Below are 20,776 nucleotides of genomic sequence, written 5' to 3' on the forward strand. Positions count from 1 at the left end.
GCAGCGGCCTACGACTTCGTAGAGGTCCGTGGCGCGGGTTCAAATCCGCAGCCGACTGGTCAATGAAGGCGGACACTTTGTTATCCGTGTAGACACCCCGGGATTACGTATGTAATCAACGGATAGGTTTGCTGAAAAGCAAATGGGTGGTACAGACTAATACACACATTTTCTCCACATAATCAAAGCCACTCCAACATCTAAACACATAACAACATAACGTCCGAACTGTCGACCTACCCGTCCAGTTCTCCTCGCTGCTTAAAATTGGGGATTGGTACGATACACGCCATCGTTACCGGAGTCTAAGCGATGTCAGGCAGGGCCGATCGATTTGCTGTTAAAATCAAAGTCCTTCGTAAGGCATCGGTTTCGAAGAAGAAGACGAAAAAGATTAGTAATATTAGTATCAGGCTTAGCCTGTGCCCGGGCCGGGCCCACCAGGGTTGTCAGATAAACACAAAAGCTTATGGACAAAATCTTAAAGAAAATATGGCCGAAAATGGCCACTTTGGAAGAGTATTTGACCAAAAATATGGCCAAAGTTATAAAATGATTGAATTGTGTGAATTAACATGCCAATAAATACTGTGCATAAACTATGCCTACATATTCCATTACACGTCATCAAAAACAGTTTAAATTGCACTTAAAAAACTCATGAGGAAACAGGTGTTAAATTGACAGCATTCCCCAAGATATTGAATATCTTGTTCTTTTTCTGCAGTCGAGACGTTAAGGGTTTTGTTGTTGTGCATTAGTGGCATTTTGAAGGTACATTTAATGGCCAAACTGATTTTCATGGCCACAGAGTTACGAAATGCCCAAATTTAAAGATTTTTGCCATGAAATAGCCAATCTGGCAACCTTGCTCTGTGGGGCCTGATTGCGGCGACCATTGGTATGTGTGAGTGTGGGTGTCTACACGGACCGCCAAAAGCGTTCCGTTCGATTCTCGTATTGAACGTAGACGACGAGGGTATGCCAAGTTGGGTGGGGAGTTGATATATATAAACGCGTTCGTAACCAACCCTAACCCCACCCCCAAAACCGCCAACGCACACAAAGCATAGCAGAAATCCCCAAAGATTATTGAAAATTTTTAAATCGGATTTTGAAGCACAAAGAAGAACAGGAACACTGCTGTAATTTTGATTCGGGAATTGGTAAGCCCACAAAGCAGGAATAAATGAAAACGATAGTATTCGACGGTTTATAAAATCGAGGATAATAAAAAATAGAAACGCACTGATAAAATCTTATATGGGTAACTACTGAACATTGAAAAGCATAGATTATTTGTAAAATGTACATGTTAAAATATTTGTCAACCCGAATGGTGCGATAAAATTATATTTGTTTTTGGTAGAGTTGAGTTAACTTTGTTTAAAATCTGATTGTAATACTATTAAAAAAGTATTGTATATTTTCTTTAATAAAAGATAAAAAATGTTTAAATTTAAAAAAGCTATATACACTCAAGATTAAGTGCTGTTCATGGAAACCGCCTGAAGAATATTGTCACATGAGAATTCCAAAACGCAATATTGTAATTATAGAATAATGTATATTGTGATTGTACATTTTAAATAAACGAATAAAAAATTTAAACGGCCCTCCAAATCTCTACATTTATGCTCACGAGCCCGTGGGAGAGAAGCATTCATAATAAGTATTTGAGAGACGAAAATGGATAAAAAAAAAAAAAAAAAATTTCACTTACATTGTCGAATAATCAAAGTCTAACTCGGTATTTTTAACTGTCAATCATGAAGCGATCATTCTGGGATGAACAGTAATAGTTCCTTTGGCGTTGAAGTAATTAGAATTAGTTTATTTCTGTTCATTAACATAAATGTCCCGTAATTTATGCATGGGACTGTAATCACCTCTTTTGCAGACTCTTTTGCGAAATTGCTATACTCACCTGATGCCCAGCCGCTCTATTTCAAATATTACTAACTAAACCGTATTTCTGGGTGGCTGGAAATAAAGTCACGGGAAAAAGAGTGACAAGAAAACAAGTCAAAATTTTCGCTAGGAAAAACGTCATAAGAAAAATGTCACATTAATTTATGGTGGCCGGTAATAGTCACTGGGGAGAAATTCACAATAAGCCTTGGGGGTCACTAATATCTTTATTATATTATATCTACAGTCTTTTGTTTATGCTTGTACGGAAATCCCCAACGGGGTTGGACTCAACACCGAGAGTACCCAGAGGTGGATACAGCGGCTAGCGAGGTTAGAAACCCTGTACTCTCGGGGCCATGGTTGGACTCAACGCCGCAGAGGTGGATACACGGGTTATCTGGGAAAGATTATCTAGGAAAGACTGTTTTCCGGTGACTTTTTAACCTGGATCCTGTTTCTGGAAGGTATACAAATTATTCATTGCTAAATCTGTTTCATCTTTATCAGAGGTTAAAGTTGTTTTTATTAATTCATTTCTATGTCACTAAAATTATTATGGAATGTGGCATTGATAAATACAAATACGTGCCATGTACATACAAACATACATACACAAATTATATATATATATATATATATATATATATATATATATATATATATATATATATATTATGCACATATAGTGTATGTATGTATATACATGCCACATATTTATCAATGTACCATTCCATAAAATTGATTTTTAAAGATTTAAATAAGCATACAGGATATTCATAATAAACTGATGTAAGCACGTCATTTGATATAATACGTGTGTGTGTGTGTGTGTACAAAGTCCCATTCGTCCCGTGCCCAAAATAGTCAAGTTAACCAAGCCCTCTCAAGGCCAGAAGGCTGGTGACGCCCTTTGCGCATGCAATAACGGCGTCCAGAACAGAACACGTATCGTACCCGAACGCAGGATAAATCAAACAGCAAGCAACAATCGGCCGTAAGTCCACTGGACGGAATGCTCCGGTTGCCAACTTGCTAAATCCGTGAGCGGCTTCTGTGAGTTGCCAGCGCGCAGCCAAACACCTAACACTGTACAAGCAAAAGTGTTACATTTCGGGTTGGCATTCAGTGTGGTTACGTTAAGTTTTGATAATTGGAATGCTAAACCAAGTAGAATCGATTAGGTAATACTGAACGAAAAAAAAAAATTGTGAGAAAAGCTTCCCACTTAAACAGAAAGGTAAACTCGACCGGTTACCTTGGATGGGCAAGTTCTGACTTAGAAGCAAGCGCATAGTTGCTGTGCAACGTACACGAGTGACCGAGTTGCTTGGGTATTGTGTCCTCTTTGCCCTTGCAGTAGGGTTAAGGTTACGCAGTAACGTCGTGGAGAAGGACCGTTCAGGCAAGTAGTGGAACGCATTACCTAAAAGCATTTTACGCCGGGATAGGATTTTATAAATTAATCTTTCTTTTGCGTAACATCTTGTACACACAGGTGTGTGTGTGTGTTTGTGAAATCCGTATGCTATAGTCAACACGCGTGTGCTGCAATTATATTCGTACATGCTATATAGTAGATTGATTAATTGTGGGTTATCTGGCGTCACAACTACCAGGGTCACCGAGGTTATATATAGTAGACAGTAGGGTAGAACTGTAGTCTTTTTTTTTATATAGAACTATATAGTCTTTTTGTTTTGTGGGTGGTGGGACGTAATTCTACAGAACCTATCCGCACGGACATATCAATTATTCACAAGAATTGTCTGACTGAACAACATAGAAAATGACTTATATAATGCAAGTGTAACCCAGACAACGACCATTTTTTGTTTATGGAATGGAATGGAATACGAAATTTTGGGCAAAGGCGAGCTCTGGGACCTATAAATCTAAGTAATGCCTACTGTGCGCCGCATGAAATGCACTGTGTAGGCCCGAACTTCAGTATCAGCCCATTGTGAACAAACTTGAATAAAAGTTTCGTACCAGCCCCTTGTGGACAACCGTGAATAAACTTTCGTACCAGCCCCTTGTGGACAAACGAAAATAAAATTTAGTACCAGCCCCTTGTGGACAAAGGTGAATAAACTTTAGTACCAGCCCCTTGTGGATAAACAAAAATAAAAATTAGTACCAGCCCCATGTGGAAAAACGTGAATAAAGGTATTTCTAAGTAATAGATACACCGCGGGTATTTAGCGAGAAATGGCATTTTCTTATAGTAATTTGGTTGCTTATTTACAACTCAACGTTATTTTTTGGCGGTCGGCTGTAATTAACCTGTAATAATTGTCCCCTGAAGTCCAACCAACAAGGGGTTTCCTAACGCTATCTTCACAAGACAGAGCACGGCTACGTCTGTTTCGAACGGTTCATATACCGTCCGGCAAGTGCAATACCTTGGAAACTGGGTTTTTTTCCTACACTTTTAGGACTTCTGACACTGGCGGTGCATTTGTTTGTTGTCGGCCTGATAGAATGTCCCTTCGCCGTGTTTAGTACTGGGCCGGGGCGGGGGCGAGCAGTTACCCATACGTTAACGAGTTATTGCACTTGCCAGACGGGATATGAACCGTTCGAAACAGACGTACCGGAGCCCTGTCTCGTGAGATCGCGTATGGAAACCCCGGATTCCCATCGGGGTCCCCCTTACCGTAGGGTGAGTTCAAAGGTAAATTGTAAGTTAATTACAGCCGACCGCCAGAAATTAACGTTAAATTGTTAATAACCATCCAAAATACTATAAGGAACTGCCATTTCTCGCTAAATACCCGCCGTGTACCTATAACTTAGTTCTACCAACTTTCGTACCAGCCCCTTGTGGAAAAACGTAAATGAACTTAAGTACCAGCCCCTTATGGATAAACGTGAATTAACTTTAGTACCAACCTGATGTCGATAAACATAAACAAACTTAAAAGTAGTTCTCCCCTAAACTTGAATAACCCTTAGGGTATAGTGCCATCCCCATGTGGATAAACGTAAATAAAGTTTAGTACCAGCCCCTTGTGGATAAACATAAATAAACTTTAGTAATAGCCCCCTGTGGACAAATGTAAATAAACTTTAGTGGCAGCCCCTTGTGGAGATATGTAAATAAACTGGTGTACCAGCCCCTTGTTGATAAATGTCAGTAAACTTTAGTACCAGCCCCTTGTGGATAAACGTAAGTAAAACTTTAGTACCAGCTCCTTGTGGATGAACGTAAATAAACTGTAGTACCAGCCCCTTGTGGATAAACGTAAATAAACTTTAATACCAGCTCCTTGTGGATAAACGTCAATAAACTTTAGTATCAGCCCCTTGTGGTTTAATGCAAATAAACTTTAGTACCAGCCCGTTGTGGACAAACGTAAATAAACTTTAGTACCAGCCCCTTGTGGACAAACGTGAATAAACTTTAGTACCAACCCCTTGTGGACAAACGGACATAACTGTGAGTACCAGCCCCTTTTGGAGAAATGTGAATAAACTTTAGTACCAGCCCCTTGTGAATAAACGTAAATAAACTTTAGTACCAGCCCATTGTGGATAAACATAAATAAAATTAAGTACCAGCCCCTTGTGGACAAATGTAAATAAACTTTATTACTAGCCCCTTGTGGATAAATGTAAATAAACTTTAGTACCAGCCCCTTGTGGATAAACGTAAATAAACTATAGTACAAGCCCTTTGTGGACGAACGTATATAAACTTCATTACTAGCCCCTTGTGGATAAATGTAAGTAAACTTTAGTACCAGCCGCATGTGGATAAACGTAAGTAAACTTTAGTACCAGCCCCTTGTGGACAAACGTAAATGAACTTTAGTACCAGCCCCTTGTGGTCAAACGTAAATAAACTTTAGTACCAGCCCCTTGTGGGTAAATGTAAATAAATTTTAGCACCAGCCCCTTGTGGATAAACGTAAATAAACTTTAGTACCAGCCCCTTGTGGACAAACGTAAATAAACTTTAGTACCAGCCCCTTGTGGACAAACGTAAATAAACTTTAGTACCAGCTCCTTTTGGACAAATGCAAATAAACTTTAGTACCAGTTCGTTGTGGACAAACGTAAATAAACTTTAGTACCAGCTCCTTGTGGACAAACGTAAATAAACTTTAGTACCAGCCTCTTCTGGACAAACGTAAATAAACCTTTAGTACCAGCTCCTTGTGGACAAACATAAATAAACTTTAGTACCAGCTCCTTGTGGACAAACGCAAATAAACTTTAGTACCAGCTCCTTGTGGACAAACGTAAATAAACTTTAGTACCAGCCCCTTGTGGACAAACGTAAATAAACTTTAGTACCAGCTCCTTTTGGACAAACGCAAATAAACTTTAGTACCAGCTCCTTGTGGACAAACGTAAATGAACTTTAGTACCAGCCCCTTGTGGACAAACGTAAATAAACTTTAGTACCAGCTCCTTTTGGACAAACGCTAATAAACTTTAGTACCAGCTCCTTTTGGACAAACATAAATAAACTTTAGGACCAGCCCCTGGTGGACAAACGTAAATAAACTTTAGTACCATCTCCTTTTGGACAAACGCAAATAAACTTTAGTACCAGCTCCTTTTGGACAAACATAAATAAATTTTAGGACCAGCTCCTTGTGGATAACGTAAATAAACTTCAGTACGAGCCCCTTGTGGACAAACGTAAATGAACTTTAGTACCAGCTCCTTTTGGACAAACGTAAATGAACTTTAGTACCAGCTCCTTGTGGACAAACGTAAATAAACTTTCGCACCAGCCCCTTGTCGATGAACGTAAATAAACCCGGAACCCCACACTAAAAACCACCTAGTCGAATTGTATGATTGTGATAGACCAAATAAATAAATTAATAATAATAATAATAATAATAATAATAATAATAATAATAATAATAATAATATTATTATTATTATTATTATTATTATTATTATTATTATTATTATTATTATTATTATTATTATTATTATTATTATTATTATAATCATAATCTTGGAATAAAAATCAATGCACCTGATGGAACCGCACCTTGTCACCTTGACGAGAAGTCGGTTATTTCCTCATCTTCACAACCATGATATACTGTGTTGATGACGTAGAACATCGCTAATGATAATGATGATATGAATTTTAACGTCATGAAAAGTACATATTAACTTTTATTAAGATCATGTAAATGACATGTTTTGCGTTATTAAGTAGGACGAATAATATACTTCTGTGTTGTTTAATTGAATATGTTTGTACATAGAAGTACTGATTACCATCAGTCGTTTAAAGTGAGTGATAACAATTGGTAAATATATTTTAATGGCGGTTGATGGGGGTTTTGTTGGGGGCGAAGGGTCACTGTCTTCCAAAATGACAGCTGAGTCAGCAAACCTGTCAGCAACTGACTTTTATAACTGCACTCGCATCAGCGCAGTGTTGTCGCCTTACCTGATCTTTGTCTTGTAAATGTTTTTTTTCTCTAAGGAATGTCTTTTGGAAGGATGGGAAGAAGTCGGTCAGGCAGAAGAAACGCCTCCGGCCGAGGAAGGAACTGGAATGGCGACCGGCCCCAGGTCACAGATTGGCGACAACATGTAAGAGGTGAAGTATTTTTCCATACAGTTGTGTTTTGAAGTAGGTGGTGTACTTTTCCAATAATAATAATAATAATAATAATAATAATAATAATAATAAATAATAATAATAATTCTGATTCCTTATAGATGACTGGGATAATAATAATAATAATAATAATAATAATAATAATAATAATAATAATAATAATAATAATAATAATAATAATAATAATCTACTTTACTTACAGATGACTGGAATAATAATAATAATAATTAATAATAACAGATAATAATGGGATACAGATGACTGGAATAATAATAATAATAATAATAATAATAATAATAATAATAATAATAATAATAATAATAATAATAATCTGATTCCTTACTTATTGATGACTGGGATGGTAATAATAATAATAATAATAATAATAATAATAATAATAATAATAATAATAATAATAATAATCTGATACTTTACTTACAGATGACTGGAACTTACAGATGACTGGGATAATAATAATAATAATAATAATAATAATAATAATAATAATAATAATAATCTGATTACTTTACTTATAGATGACTGAATAATAATAGGATGATAATAATAATAATAATAATAATAATAATAATAATAATAATAATAATAATAATAATAATAATAATCTGATACTTTACTTACAGATGACTGGGATAATAATAATAATAATAATAATAATAATAATAATAATAATAATAATAATAATAATAATAATCTGATTCCTTACTTACAGACGACTGGGACGGTATAGACATTCTCCTCGGCGCTACTCAAGTTCGCGCGAGAAGTTCAGGAACAGTCACCATAAGAAATGCTGAACTCCTTGGAACGTTCTCCGTTGATGAGCAAAAGACGTATAGCCACGACGATTCACAGCTTAAATTCTTAGATCCTGCGTTCCTGAACTGCCATGATATGGAGGTAGGTGGAAATTCGGTTTATTTTGATCCAAAATGCGGTTGTCAAAGTTTTGTTACGAAACTGGTGAAATCCTAAGTAACGTGAGGAACGGGCTACTTAAATAATTTTTTTTTATTTCATGGGCATGAAGGCTGCTGTGTTAGTACACGGGCAGATGGTATTATTAAATAACAAGAGATTGAAATGGAAAACAATACTGCAATTGAATATTTATTATTATTATTATTATTATTATTATTATTATTATTACAAACTATGACAGTAAGATGGAGAACAGTACTCCGTTTTATTAATATTATTATTATTATTATTATTATTATTATTATTATTATTACAGTAAGGTGGGAAACAATACTCCATTTGATTATTATTATTACAACCCATGAGATTGAAGTGTAAAACAGTACTGCACTTTGATGATGATGATGATGATGAAGATTATTATTATTATTATTATTATTATTATTATTATTATTATTATTATTATTATTATTATTAAGACTTTGATCAATGAATCACCTTCATGCATTATTATTAAAACATTTTTCCCGATATCTCTCTTCCCAAAAGGTTAATATGGACTTAAACAGAGCGTATGCTATAAACAAGATGCCAGATTTCAGCGTCGGGGAGAGACTGCGGAATACGTTAAGATGGATTTTAGATAACAAAAAATCCTTGGTGGAAAGAGGCCCAGTTTCAAGGTAAGCTCTGTAATTTAAATGGCAGTATGAAGGTCGAAGAAACATTTATTATCAAGCACTGCAGTGAGTATTTCGAAAGAAAGGTGGACGTGACATTACTTTTTTTGAAGTGCTTTTTTTTTTTAGGTGTCTGATTTTGTTACAAGGACGCAGAGGAAGAAGAAAATAAAATAGATTTAATGCTTTCACTAATAAAAATCCAAAGCCCAAAGCCTAGAAAGACAGATGTATTTGTAAAGAACTTGTGTGAGAAAATTTCTGGGAAGAGGGTCTCAAGATTTTTAGTTATTTGAATTCTTGTCAAAAGTGGTCCTTATTTAGAGAATTTTGTAGTTTTGCGAGAACTGTGTCATTTTATGGAAATTACTGTCAAATGACTTTGGAGTAAGTCTTCGCAGTTGAACTCGAAAGCTGTATATACATTCCATTTTTAGGTATTATCACGTGGATTCATCAAGGTTATTATGAAGGAATATAGTAGAATAAGACCTAGTGTTTCATTTCGTGGTAACTATGGGGTAGTTTCTACTGAAACCCCCCCACCCCCACCCCAACAAAGATTTCGGGCTCCGACCGCGACTTCCTGAGTCCCCAAGTAAATTCTGCACAAGTGGAAGTCTAAACAACTTGAGATCTACCCAGCTAATTTAGAGTTTGCTTTCAGAACATCATTTCGAAAAGAACAAAGTGAGATTCTCTCACTACACCACTTTTTCAAGCGAAAACAACTAGCCTTGTATTTTAATAATTTACTCATAATTGTTATTAATTATTTATTTAGATATTTACTTGCTTATTTTTTCTAATAACGTGTTTCATATTATCTAGTGTAACGCCTTTCAAATGAACGCCATATTCTTTGGAAGCTGTTAATAATAATATTTCATTATTGAAGACCAACACCACTATATAAAAAGAGAAAATAAATTATCTTTCAGAAAATAATCAAGGTAATAAAGATGCGCACACACACACACACACACACACACACACACACAGAGCTTGACTGAATCTATAAGCTTGTGTGAAGAATTATTTGAAAGGATGCTCAGAACTACAATACCGTATACCACAAAGTGGTAAATGAAAAAAACTGCTTCTGCAACGTTGAAACTCTCTGATTTATGAAACTTGGAATATTATTTATCAACTTGGTCCACATTTAATTGGACCTCAATTGGACTGTCAGCGTTGTCACGGGAAAAGTGAAACTCTTGTCTTAGGGTGAAGTAGTTAATGTGACAGAAATTTCTAAGAAACTGAGAAATGTATTTGATTTTTCAGGCTAACACCAGACTGCATTACAGAAAATGGGAAATGCGTTTGATATTTCAGGCTAACACCAGACTTCATTACAGAAAATGAGAAATGTGTTTGATATTTCAGGCTAACAATAGGATTCATTTGAGAAAATAAGAAATGAGTTTGATATTTCAGGCTAACAATAGACTTCATTGCAGAAAATGAGAAATGCGTTTGATATTTCAGGCTAACAATAGGATTCATTTCAGAAAATGAGAACTGCATTTGGTATTTCAGGCTAACACTAGCCTCTACCCCAGAAATTGAGAAATGCGTTTGATATTTCAGGCTAACAATAGACTTCATTGCAGAAAATAAATGCATTTAATATTTCAGGCTAACACTAGACTTCATTGCAGAAAATGAGAAATGCGTTTGATATTTCAGGCTAACATCAGACTTTATTGCAGAAAATGAGAAATGCATTGGATACTTCAGGCTAACATCAGACTTCATTGCAGAAAATGAGAAACGCATTTGATATTTCAGGCTGACACCAGACTTCATTGCAGAAAAATGCATTTGATATTTCAGGCTACCACTAGACTTTATTGCAGAAAATGAGGAACGCACTTGATACTTAAGGCTAACACTAGGCTTTACTGTAGAAAACGAGAAATGCTTTTGATATTTCAGGCTAACACCAAACTTCATTGCGGAAAATGAGAAATTTTTTTTTTTTTGATATTTCAGGCTACCACTAGACTTCATTGGAGAACGCCATTTATTTGTGAAACTGATGATGGCTCCGTTTCAAGGTCGTGTTGACAGGAAGGACTACGAAGAGACTGCAATTTATGCAGCCATGTAAGTTCGGTATTTTTGAAATATGTTAAGGTCCTAGATCAAAGTAATCCACATCATTAATATCTAGTTAATCTGGGTCCGTGAAGTATTAGGTATTTTGGGTCCCTTTTACGTCGAGATGATGTTTTATGAACTAAGTGTGCACTGGGAAAATATCTCATTGATTCTGTTAAATTTATTATGTTACTAAGTTTGCACTCGGAATTTTTTTTTTAAATATATTACTTAACTAAGTTTGCACTGGGAAAATATTCTGCTGATTCTTTTAACTTTATTGCCCTACTAATTTTGTACTGGGAAAATATTCTATTGATTCTTATAAATCTAATACTTGAGTAAGTTTGCACTGGGAAAATATCTTACTGATTCTTGTTAATTTAGTACTTTTTACTGAGTGTGCACTGGGGAAATAGTCTATTGATTCTTGTAAACCTAATCCTGTAGTAAGTTTGCACGGGAATATGTTACTTATAGTTGTAAATTTATTACTTTACAAAGGTTGCACTGGGAAAATACTCTACAGATTCTTTTATTGTATATTTAATACCTTAGAACGTTTGTGCTGGGAAAATATGCAATTGATTCTTTTAAATCTAATACTCTAGAAAGTCTGCACTCATAAAATATTCTACAGATTCTTTTAAATCTAATGCTTTAGTAAGGTTGCACTAGGAAAATACTCTATTGAATCTTTTAAATCATACTTGGCTAGAAGACTTCATCCTACAGCAACTTGTCACCTTGAATCATATCTTTAATTTTATCCAAGTAAAGGTAAAATGGCAAGCTGTGACAATTTTCCCCCACATTTACCGCCTGGAAGCTTCCATAAATAATATGGTTCAAGACTCATTTTTTTTTTTATTATTTTAAAAATTTTGATTTTAAAATTTTGTGTATATAATGACATGTGAGAGGATACACACGATTTTTACCTTGGGAATGAAAACGTTGGTAACTTTCTGTACAAATTAGAGATTTATTGACCATGGCATAATAATAGTGGTCAACCATGTGATATTTATAACTGATGTTATTTCGTATGCAAACTTAGCAACTAAATGTTCAGATCAAGTACCATCCTTGCATGTTTCCAAACAATGAAAGAATAAACATTCACGGTATACCTCACAGTCAATGATATATACTTCTGTGAAGCATTACCAGTACCAATCTAGTTGGAAAGTTTAAACCAATACAAATAACCTCGCTATAATAATTGACCGACTGAAGTTTCTCTTTGTTGCCTATCTATTTGTAATCAGAGCTCCCCCACCCTATTTCTTGAAACCAATGCTCTTCAACCATAGTGTATTTGTAACTGGTTCTCCCCCCCCCCTCCCGGCCCCGGGCAAAAATTTCTCTTACACGCAATGGAGTAACAATCACTTACCTCTTCAATAGCTCTCCTGGAGCTTTTGAGAAGAGTGCATAAGACTTGGTTGTGAGTTCCTAGGCTTTACAAGATGATGTTCATATATCTGTATGTACTGTGTTGAGTGACTTAACTGAATTATATACTATTACAGAAAATGTGGGATGGATTATCTCAAGTCTCAAAAAGAAACATACTTTTTTTTTTCAGGTTCCATGGAACAGTTTACCTCATGGAATGTAATCTGCAGAAACCGGTGACCTCCTCCTCTTCAGCTTATCTCAGGTCAACATACTCATGGGCATTCAAATTTGAGCAGTATTTAACTGGAGGTCAGATTGAGATGAAGACATATTACTTTTGCAAACCAAAACCCTTTGTTATTTTTATGCTTTAATTTCTCCAGGAGCAGAAAGCAAACCAAACAGACTTGAGATGTTAAAAAAAAAAAAAAAAAAAAAGCCTAACGAGAACAAGTGGGTCCCTAGTTCTGTATCCTGGTCATTTTTTTCTACGTTGTCAGTTGAGTGTAGTTGTTACAGCTCAAGTGTATTCTTCTATTCCTTTAATTTCATTTTTTTTTGTATGATTCTGGTTTATAGGTGAAGCCCCTTGCGTAGTGTACTCTCTTCTTGGTGATTCCGTGATTTTTGCATGGCAATGCACAGTGAGGGCATTTGTGTATCATTGTAGCAGATGTTTTCTCTTCTTGGTGATTCTGTGATTTTTGAATGGCACTGTATCATTGTAGCAGATGTTTTCTCTTCTTGGTGATTCAGTGATTTTTGAATGGCATTTGTGTATCACTGTAACAGATGTTGTTTTTTTTCTTCTTGGTGATTCTGTGATTTTTGCATGGCACTGCACAGTGAGGGCATTTGTGTAAAACTGTAACAGATGTTGTTTTCTCTTGATGATTCTGTGAATTTTGCATGGCACTGCGCAGTGAGGGCATTTGTGTATAACTGTAACAGATGTTTTCTCTTCTTGGTGATTCTGTGATTTTTGCATGGCACTGCACAGTGAGGGCATTTGTGTATCACCGTAACAGATGCTTTTTTTTCTTCTTGGTGATTCTGTGATTTTTGCATGGCACTGCACAGTGAGGGCATTTGTTTAGCATTTTCTATTCAACCCAAATCTCAGAATTGGTGCCAAATTATCCCTGCCTCAACGTTAATTACCACAGTACATGCAAGACTTCTTATGCCATTTGTATTCACTGCTTCTAACCCATCGACCTGCCTTAAACGTTAAACGTTGACCATCACTAGATATCCAACATACTCAGTGCAAAATGGTTTCACCAGCCAAGATGCCATGCCACCAATCATTTCAGACCCAAAGACAAGGTGCAATTCTGGCTCGATCTGGTACCTTGTATCTAATTCCTCTTAAGATCTTATGTGATTGGTTTCAGTAACTAATGCAAGTACCGTTTGGACCCTCACATCCCAGGACCACGTCTTGGTAATCCTGGAAACTAGAAAACAAACCGTTGAAGTGAATCTCTTATGAGTTTGCATTTTTTTTCTCATTCTTTGATCAGTGAAGGATTTGTGTACTTGCCCTTTTATCCTTTCTGTTATTTCTCACATATATAGTTCATTCTTCACGTCTGCATTTCTTTTATGCATGGCTGCTCTTCCTTTTTGAGTTGTTGGGCCTACATCATTCTGCTTTTTCAAGTAGCATTGCAACTTGGCTAATAGTAATACATTGTAAAGAACTCACCTCTGCTGAATCCAGCCATACTAGTCATTTCTTCTGAATTGTCTTCTCTGTAGAAAACTCTGTTACCAGTTACTCTTGACCTTTTTTACAGGCTGTCGTCAGAGAATTTGCACCAATTTCAGTTTTTCTACAGTCCAAAAATGTTCAGTCAGTTACAGTAGCATGTTGCACAGAGGAGCTTGAGTAGAGTTTTCTGGCCCTTAATTCTGTTGCAGGTTTCAGTAACATTGTCTTTCGAAAATGCGTTCTAATTTCTTTGTTCAGTTCGTTCATATTTATCTTGGTCTGGTGCTAGATGAATCGAGGAACTGACTGCCGTTCCTGAGACTCTACTGGAGTCTGTTATGTAACTGTTTACCCGACTTTCTCTACAATGAAATGATAACGAACTCTGGCCAGTGAATGATACCTTCATCACGTTGCCAATCCTCCCACTCTTCTTTGCGATCATATTGTTGACCCTACGCTTATTGCTAAATATAAGCCATGTGTATAACAACATTCATTAAGGTTTTATTACAAACTTATGGGATCATCATCCTAGATAAATGCGCAGTTTGTTCTTAAATCAGAATAAATTATTCTCCTTTCCTTTTTGACATTTTACAACTGGTTGCTCATATTGAGGATCTATGTCTTTCTTGAGAACATGACACACTGAATAGTTATGCTAAGTACAACTAACCTTTTCTCGTCTTAAACAAAGAGCATTGAGTATTGGCTAAATGTTTATGTAGGAGGAAGTAAAGCTAATTTTTTCCATTAAAATGGAGTTTCATCACTCATCAAAGTTTGCAGTAACTGTCAAAGATGAATAGTTTCATGACAATTATAGTTCTTTTTGAGCATGAGTCTTAATAAAGACCAACTGCAGTATAATGTGAAACAAAAAACAAATTGCTGCAGTTTTATTTCAGGTGACCCAAATGAAGGATTCCATACCAATGAAGAGCACCACTGTGAGGTGAAAGTTAAAATTGGGGACACAGCAATTTTGGTGGATGCAATGCAGAATGTGGCTGATGGAGTCAAGGATCATTGCAGAGACCCTGGGGCCTACTTCCTTATGAAGCATAACCAAACCTTAACAGATGATCGTAGGAGAACCGCATTCAGGTAAGTAGTAGTGTTTTTCTTTGTGTTCCAATCCACGATTTTGTAAGTAATGAGTTTGCGATACAAACCTGACACTCAATATTAGAAAGTTCAGTGTTCTTTCCTTCGAGTAGAATCAGTGTCTTTGACATGCTAATCAGACACTTTGTATTATAAAGTCCAGTATTCTTCCCATCGAGTAAAATCAGTGCCTTTGACCTGCAGATTTTTAGGTTAGGTAATATAAATAAAAGTCCCTTTTCCAACAGGTTAAGTTGGTAGCTATATTTTGGAATTTATTAGTCTAGTTCTCCATTTTTTGCAACCCCACTGACATACCCCTGACATTCTTCAATCTTTACCCTTGCTTAGCATCCGCGTCCTGTATTTCATAATGAGTAATTATTGTACATAAGACCACAGAGTCAGTAGTTTGCTACATCTTTAGACACGAACAATTTAATTAATGTATGGTTATAAAATCGGCGTCGCAACTTCTAGGTTATTGGCGCCGTTAAACACAAACAAGGTTCTGCCATTGCCCTAGGCCACTGAAATCAAGACCTGGTTTCAGGCAGAAAATCTCACGTGGCCGAAGGCTGTCTTGAGCCTTATTTTATAGTTTCTTCATTCTTCAACTTCCCTTGAGAATTGTGACTCCCTTCAAAGATAGCCACGAGGATACCAGATGTATTGCTAACTATAGAAGCCATTACGTTTACGTTAGTTCGAGATTTGACTGCTAAAACGTTTAATTGTTAGAGGATGTGACGTGACAAAGAGCAACTTATCTCAGAAATGCTTTGGCTTTGCAGTTTTTGAGGGTAACACGTTACCTGAGGAAGTTCATGACCATCTAATGCCCATGCGCGCGCGCTAACTGTAACCTTAAATAAAATAAAAACTACTGAGGCCAGAGGGCTGCAATTTGGTATGATTGATGATTGTCAAAGTAGTCTTGAGTTTCTAAGATAAAATTAAAACCATTCCGGGAATCGTGACATATGGTCCAGTATTGAATTGTTATGGCTACGCAGTTGTAAACTTCCTGGTGGAATTTGGGTATTCCTGCTTCAAAAGTCTTTCTGTCACATGGACAACGCAGCTTTTTTTATATATCGTTTATACACCCCAGGAAAAAAAATTGTTGGAAATTTCAAAGGCAGGCCGTTCTCCACAGCTAAATGTTTCAGATATTATATGTACATAATAGCTGAATGAATATTTATTGCTGGACATTGTATCAAAATCGTAGTTATCTTTTTTCAGAGACAAGGTGATCAGTTCATGGAGTAGAGGAGTATTAGCAGGAAGCGAATACCTAATATTGGGGTTCCGAACTGATGGGGTCGTACAGAAACTTCAGAAAGTTAAGATTCGTGATTTACCAGCAATAGCTGTGAGTATGTGTGTTACATTGATTATCAGAAATGAAGGAGTTTTTTGGTGGTTGAAAATCAATTACTGTTTGCATTGCACAACAATAACCTGTCACTTTTATCAGACACGAATGGAATTGAGATAGCATCATTGGTGGTCTCTTAACTTCTCTTTTTCTCCGAATTTATTTTTAGGTTATACTTGCCAGAGTGCAAAGAAGTCGAGACGTTAAGGGGCCACTGTGGTGCAAACACAGTTTGCAAAAATACATACATGCAAAAGTGCATACACAAAATGAGAAGTGGAATAGAAATGAGTGCAGTGAAGGACACTTTAAGAAATATTCATGTATTCATTTAATTCCTCTTAATTTTTTTTTTGACAGGATGTTTCTCCGGACACTGCCTTTAGGTTCCTAAGCAAAGTCCTTGATTTCATTAAGGCAAAGGTGTCACTAAAACCAGGTAAGGTTTTTCTGATCTATAAAAATGACAAGAAAGTATACTGTTTTGACGCTGAAGACGTCATGGAGCAAGGGAGGGTTCCTTGTGTCCTACCTGACTGGTATAAAAATCAGATCTTTGCCTAATGTATCATAAGAGGCTTGCAGACCAGGACTTTCAGTCCAGCAGAGATAGGCATAAAAATCACGTCTTTGCCTTATGCACCGCAAGGTTTTTTGACCAGGGCTCTCAGACCAGCAGAAAGGCAGTGGTATTGGAAGTTACTGGTGTGGGGTCTAGAGTGAAATTTGATTTGGCCTAACCCACAACGTCAAGTACAGCACCTGATGTATCACAAGAGGCTTTCACACAAGCAGAAAGGCAGTGGTATTGGAACTTACTGGTGCTGGGTCTACTCGTAGAGTGAGAGCTGATTTCCATACGTCAACACAGTGTCGTATAACCATTTGGGTTGACAGCTCTCGGAGAACAACGTTAATATGGCACCAGTTAACGAAAAACCTTTGAAGTTTAGAAGGTAAATTAGGTACCAACAGATTTGCCAAGAAATGTAGAAGGAAGAAATTAAGCGGTTTTTTTTTTATTTAATAAACGATTCGGGCTTCTATTTTTTTCTGGGGAGACATAAGTAGAAGTCTGATAATGTTAAATTTTAGTATTTCATCCTCTGAGACTGATCAGTGCCCTACTGGACGTAAATCTATCTCACTGTGTTTATAGCTTTTGCCTTAAAAAAAAAAAAGGACTCTTGCATTAGTACGCCAATTTTCATATTATTTTTCTGCATTATAGAATTAATGGTTTCCATGTTTGCTTTATTATTACAATGGCACTTTTTCTCATTAGCAATTCATGTCATTAATTAACCCTCTTGGGCAATTAATAATTAAGTTTGTCATTCAGTAGAAATAAAGTCTAGCTTCAATGTCAGTGTTTGCATATTTGCCTAAAATCAAGACAAGGGAATTCTAACTTGAAAAGAGAAAATTTTGTTACATTTAACAGTTGCATTATGAATCAGTTGTCAGGAGAGGGGTGGAAAGTAAGATGGAAGAAAGAGAAAGGTGAAAGGAGGTACAGTAAAAGGACTGAAAACGGTTGCAGCTAAGGGCCCGAACGGACGCTGCAAAGACCCTTAAGTAATGCCTACAGTACACCGCATGAGGTACACCGGCGGCACTACCACCTACGGAGCCGAGGTTGGTGGTTCTTCTGGCATCGTTTTAATCATCGTATATCTGTTGCTTTGCAGTAATCAGAATGAAAAAAAACTTCCTTAAGGTTAATTATCTTTGTCATGTGTATTTTCAGTTAGTAACGTACTAGAATAGAACTATAAGATAACCAGTTAAAATAAATGCCTGAAAGTTATTATTAAGGTCGTGTGTTCCCCTGTTTAAGGTCCAAATCATGTTGGTGATAAGTATTGGCTCAAGCGTGCCACCACTGAACGCCAAATAACGTCTTCATTCCTTCATTAATTGATAATGAAATGGAATACAGAATAAAGGCCAAAGGCCTATCGCTTGGACCTATGAGGTCATTCAACGCGAAAAGGGAATTGAGAGTAGAAAGGTTTTAGAGGTATGACAGGAGATAAACCTCAAAGTTGCACAATAAAACGATTGTTAGGAGAGGATGGATACCAAGGTGAGATAGAGAATATAAATGGAGATACAGTAAATTAATTGATAATTTACACACAGTTGACCAACAGATTCTGACATTTTTTGCTTGCTTCAAACTCCTCGAAGCTTACAAGTCAAATTTATTATTTATTTTTAAATTTTTTTTTGACAAAAGCCTTTTAGAAACTTAACTGTTAAGAGCGGAGCTTCATCATTCTATTTGGTTTTGGTGTTGAGGTGGTCATTAACTTATGCAAGTATTAGATAATTATTGGACCAGTAATAATATGAGCCCCAATGAGGGCTGATAGTCTGCTCAGTGATCTGGTGAAACTACTACTACTACTACTACTACTACTACTACTACTACTACTACTACTACTAATAATAATAATAATAATAATAATAATAATAATAATAATAATAATAATAATAATAATAATAATAATAATAATTTTTGCGTAATTAAAACCCACAATTGCAGTATATGGTAAAGTATGTTACTATGTAAAAATAAAAAAAGAGCAAAACCTTGGCTTTTGTTTATTTTTACAAAGTAATATACTTTACTAAATGATTGTGGGTTTTAATTACACAACCTGTTTTTCACAAGATTGTGAAATTCTTAGATATGATACTAATAGTAATAATAGTAATAATGCTACTAATAATAATAATGAGTAGAATCAATTAGTGGATGTAAGACTGATCTCCATCTCCATTACTTAGGATAGTCTTTCTTAGATAGTGACCCCCAAAGTTTTTTGGGGTCGTTATGTATGACTAATATTCCTTGGGGGTCATTATCTTTACGATATTTACAGTCTTTTGTTTATGATTTTACGGTCATCCCATTTTGCTGGTTCTATCCAATATCATTCTTCAAATTTGACGTTCATATTTTAACACCGAGTTTTACCAGTATGTCATCATTCACCTATTCATCATCAATCATATCGTTAACTTATATATTTCACCTTCATTATGGCTCTTGAATAATCCTGATGGGTTCCAGCGCTTGGTCGTCAAGACCTAAATTTCATAATCAATCAATCAATCAACCAACGGTCTTGTACTTAACACGCCGCAAAGGTGGATACATATTGGCTTGAAAACCCTTTGGGCGGGGTATAGGGAAGATCCCTCTTATAGGTTGGTGTATAGATTCAGTTGTAAAGACCATTCCAATGACTGTTGACCTCACCGAAAAAAAAAATCATCTGGCATTCGTCCGCATACTAATCTCCCCGCCGCATTCAAAACAGTCTTTTATGTCTTTCATGTCCGCATAAAAAAACGACCAGAGTCAGACGTCTGTCGGAAAAGATGATGATGATGTCTTTTGAAACCTCGCGAAGGTGACGGTATGAGATATTTTGGCTTATCCTCACACCTAATTATGAAGGCGTGATTAACATCGCCTTCTTCGGCTGCATGTTGAGCCCCGGGGTAGGAATTCCTGATGGTGTTTTCAGTGTGAGGGAAGGAAAACACCTTCATGGCTATTACCATGGAGAGAGAGAGAGAGAGAGAGAGAGAGAGAGTCAGTCAGTCAGTCACAATAAACATGAAATCTTTTCATTTTGAAATGTTGTGAGGAACACCATGAAGAGAGAGAGAGAGAGAGAGAGAGAGAGAGAGAGAGAGAGAGAGAGAGAGAGAGAGAGAGAGAGAGAGAGAGCGCGCATAATGAAAACGAAATCTAGTCATTTTGAAATTTTGTTATTTAACTGTTGTGAGGAGCACTATGAAAGGAGAGAGAGAGAGAGAGAGAGAGAGAGAGAGAGAGAGAGAGAGAGAGAGAGAGAGAGAGAGAGAACAATGAAAATGAAATCTTGTCATTTTGAAGAGAGAGA

The 20,776-nt window shown here is 36.2% G+C and overlaps 1 protein-coding gene across 1 annotated transcript; it reads left to right on the plus strand.

Moving 5' to 3' along the window:
* The first annotated feature begins 2,956 nt into the window (after positions 1–2,956).
* LOC136847283 (decapping and exoribonuclease protein-like) lies at positions 2,957–18,217 on the plus strand. Its single transcript, XM_067118820.1, has 9 exons — positions 2,957–3,316; positions 7,376–7,492; positions 8,244–8,431; positions 9,002–9,135; positions 11,131–11,244; positions 12,830–12,951; positions 15,271–15,469; positions 16,718–16,847; positions 17,214–18,217. Exons 2-9 carry the CDS (start codon positions 7,378–7,380, stop codon positions 17,415–17,417), a joined length of 1,206 nt encoding a protein of 401 aa, XP_066974921.1. The 5' UTR covers positions 2,957–3,316; positions 7,376–7,377; the 3' UTR covers positions 17,418–18,217.
* The last annotated feature ends 2,559 nt before the right edge of the window (positions 18,218–20,776 follow it).

Source organism: Macrobrachium rosenbergii, chromosome 16 (genome assembly GCF_040412425.1).
Source record: "Macrobrachium rosenbergii isolate ZJJX-2024 chromosome 16, ASM4041242v1, whole genome shotgun sequence".
NCBI classification, from domain to species: Eukaryota; Metazoa; Arthropoda; class Malacostraca; order Decapoda; family Palaemonidae; genus Macrobrachium; species Macrobrachium rosenbergii.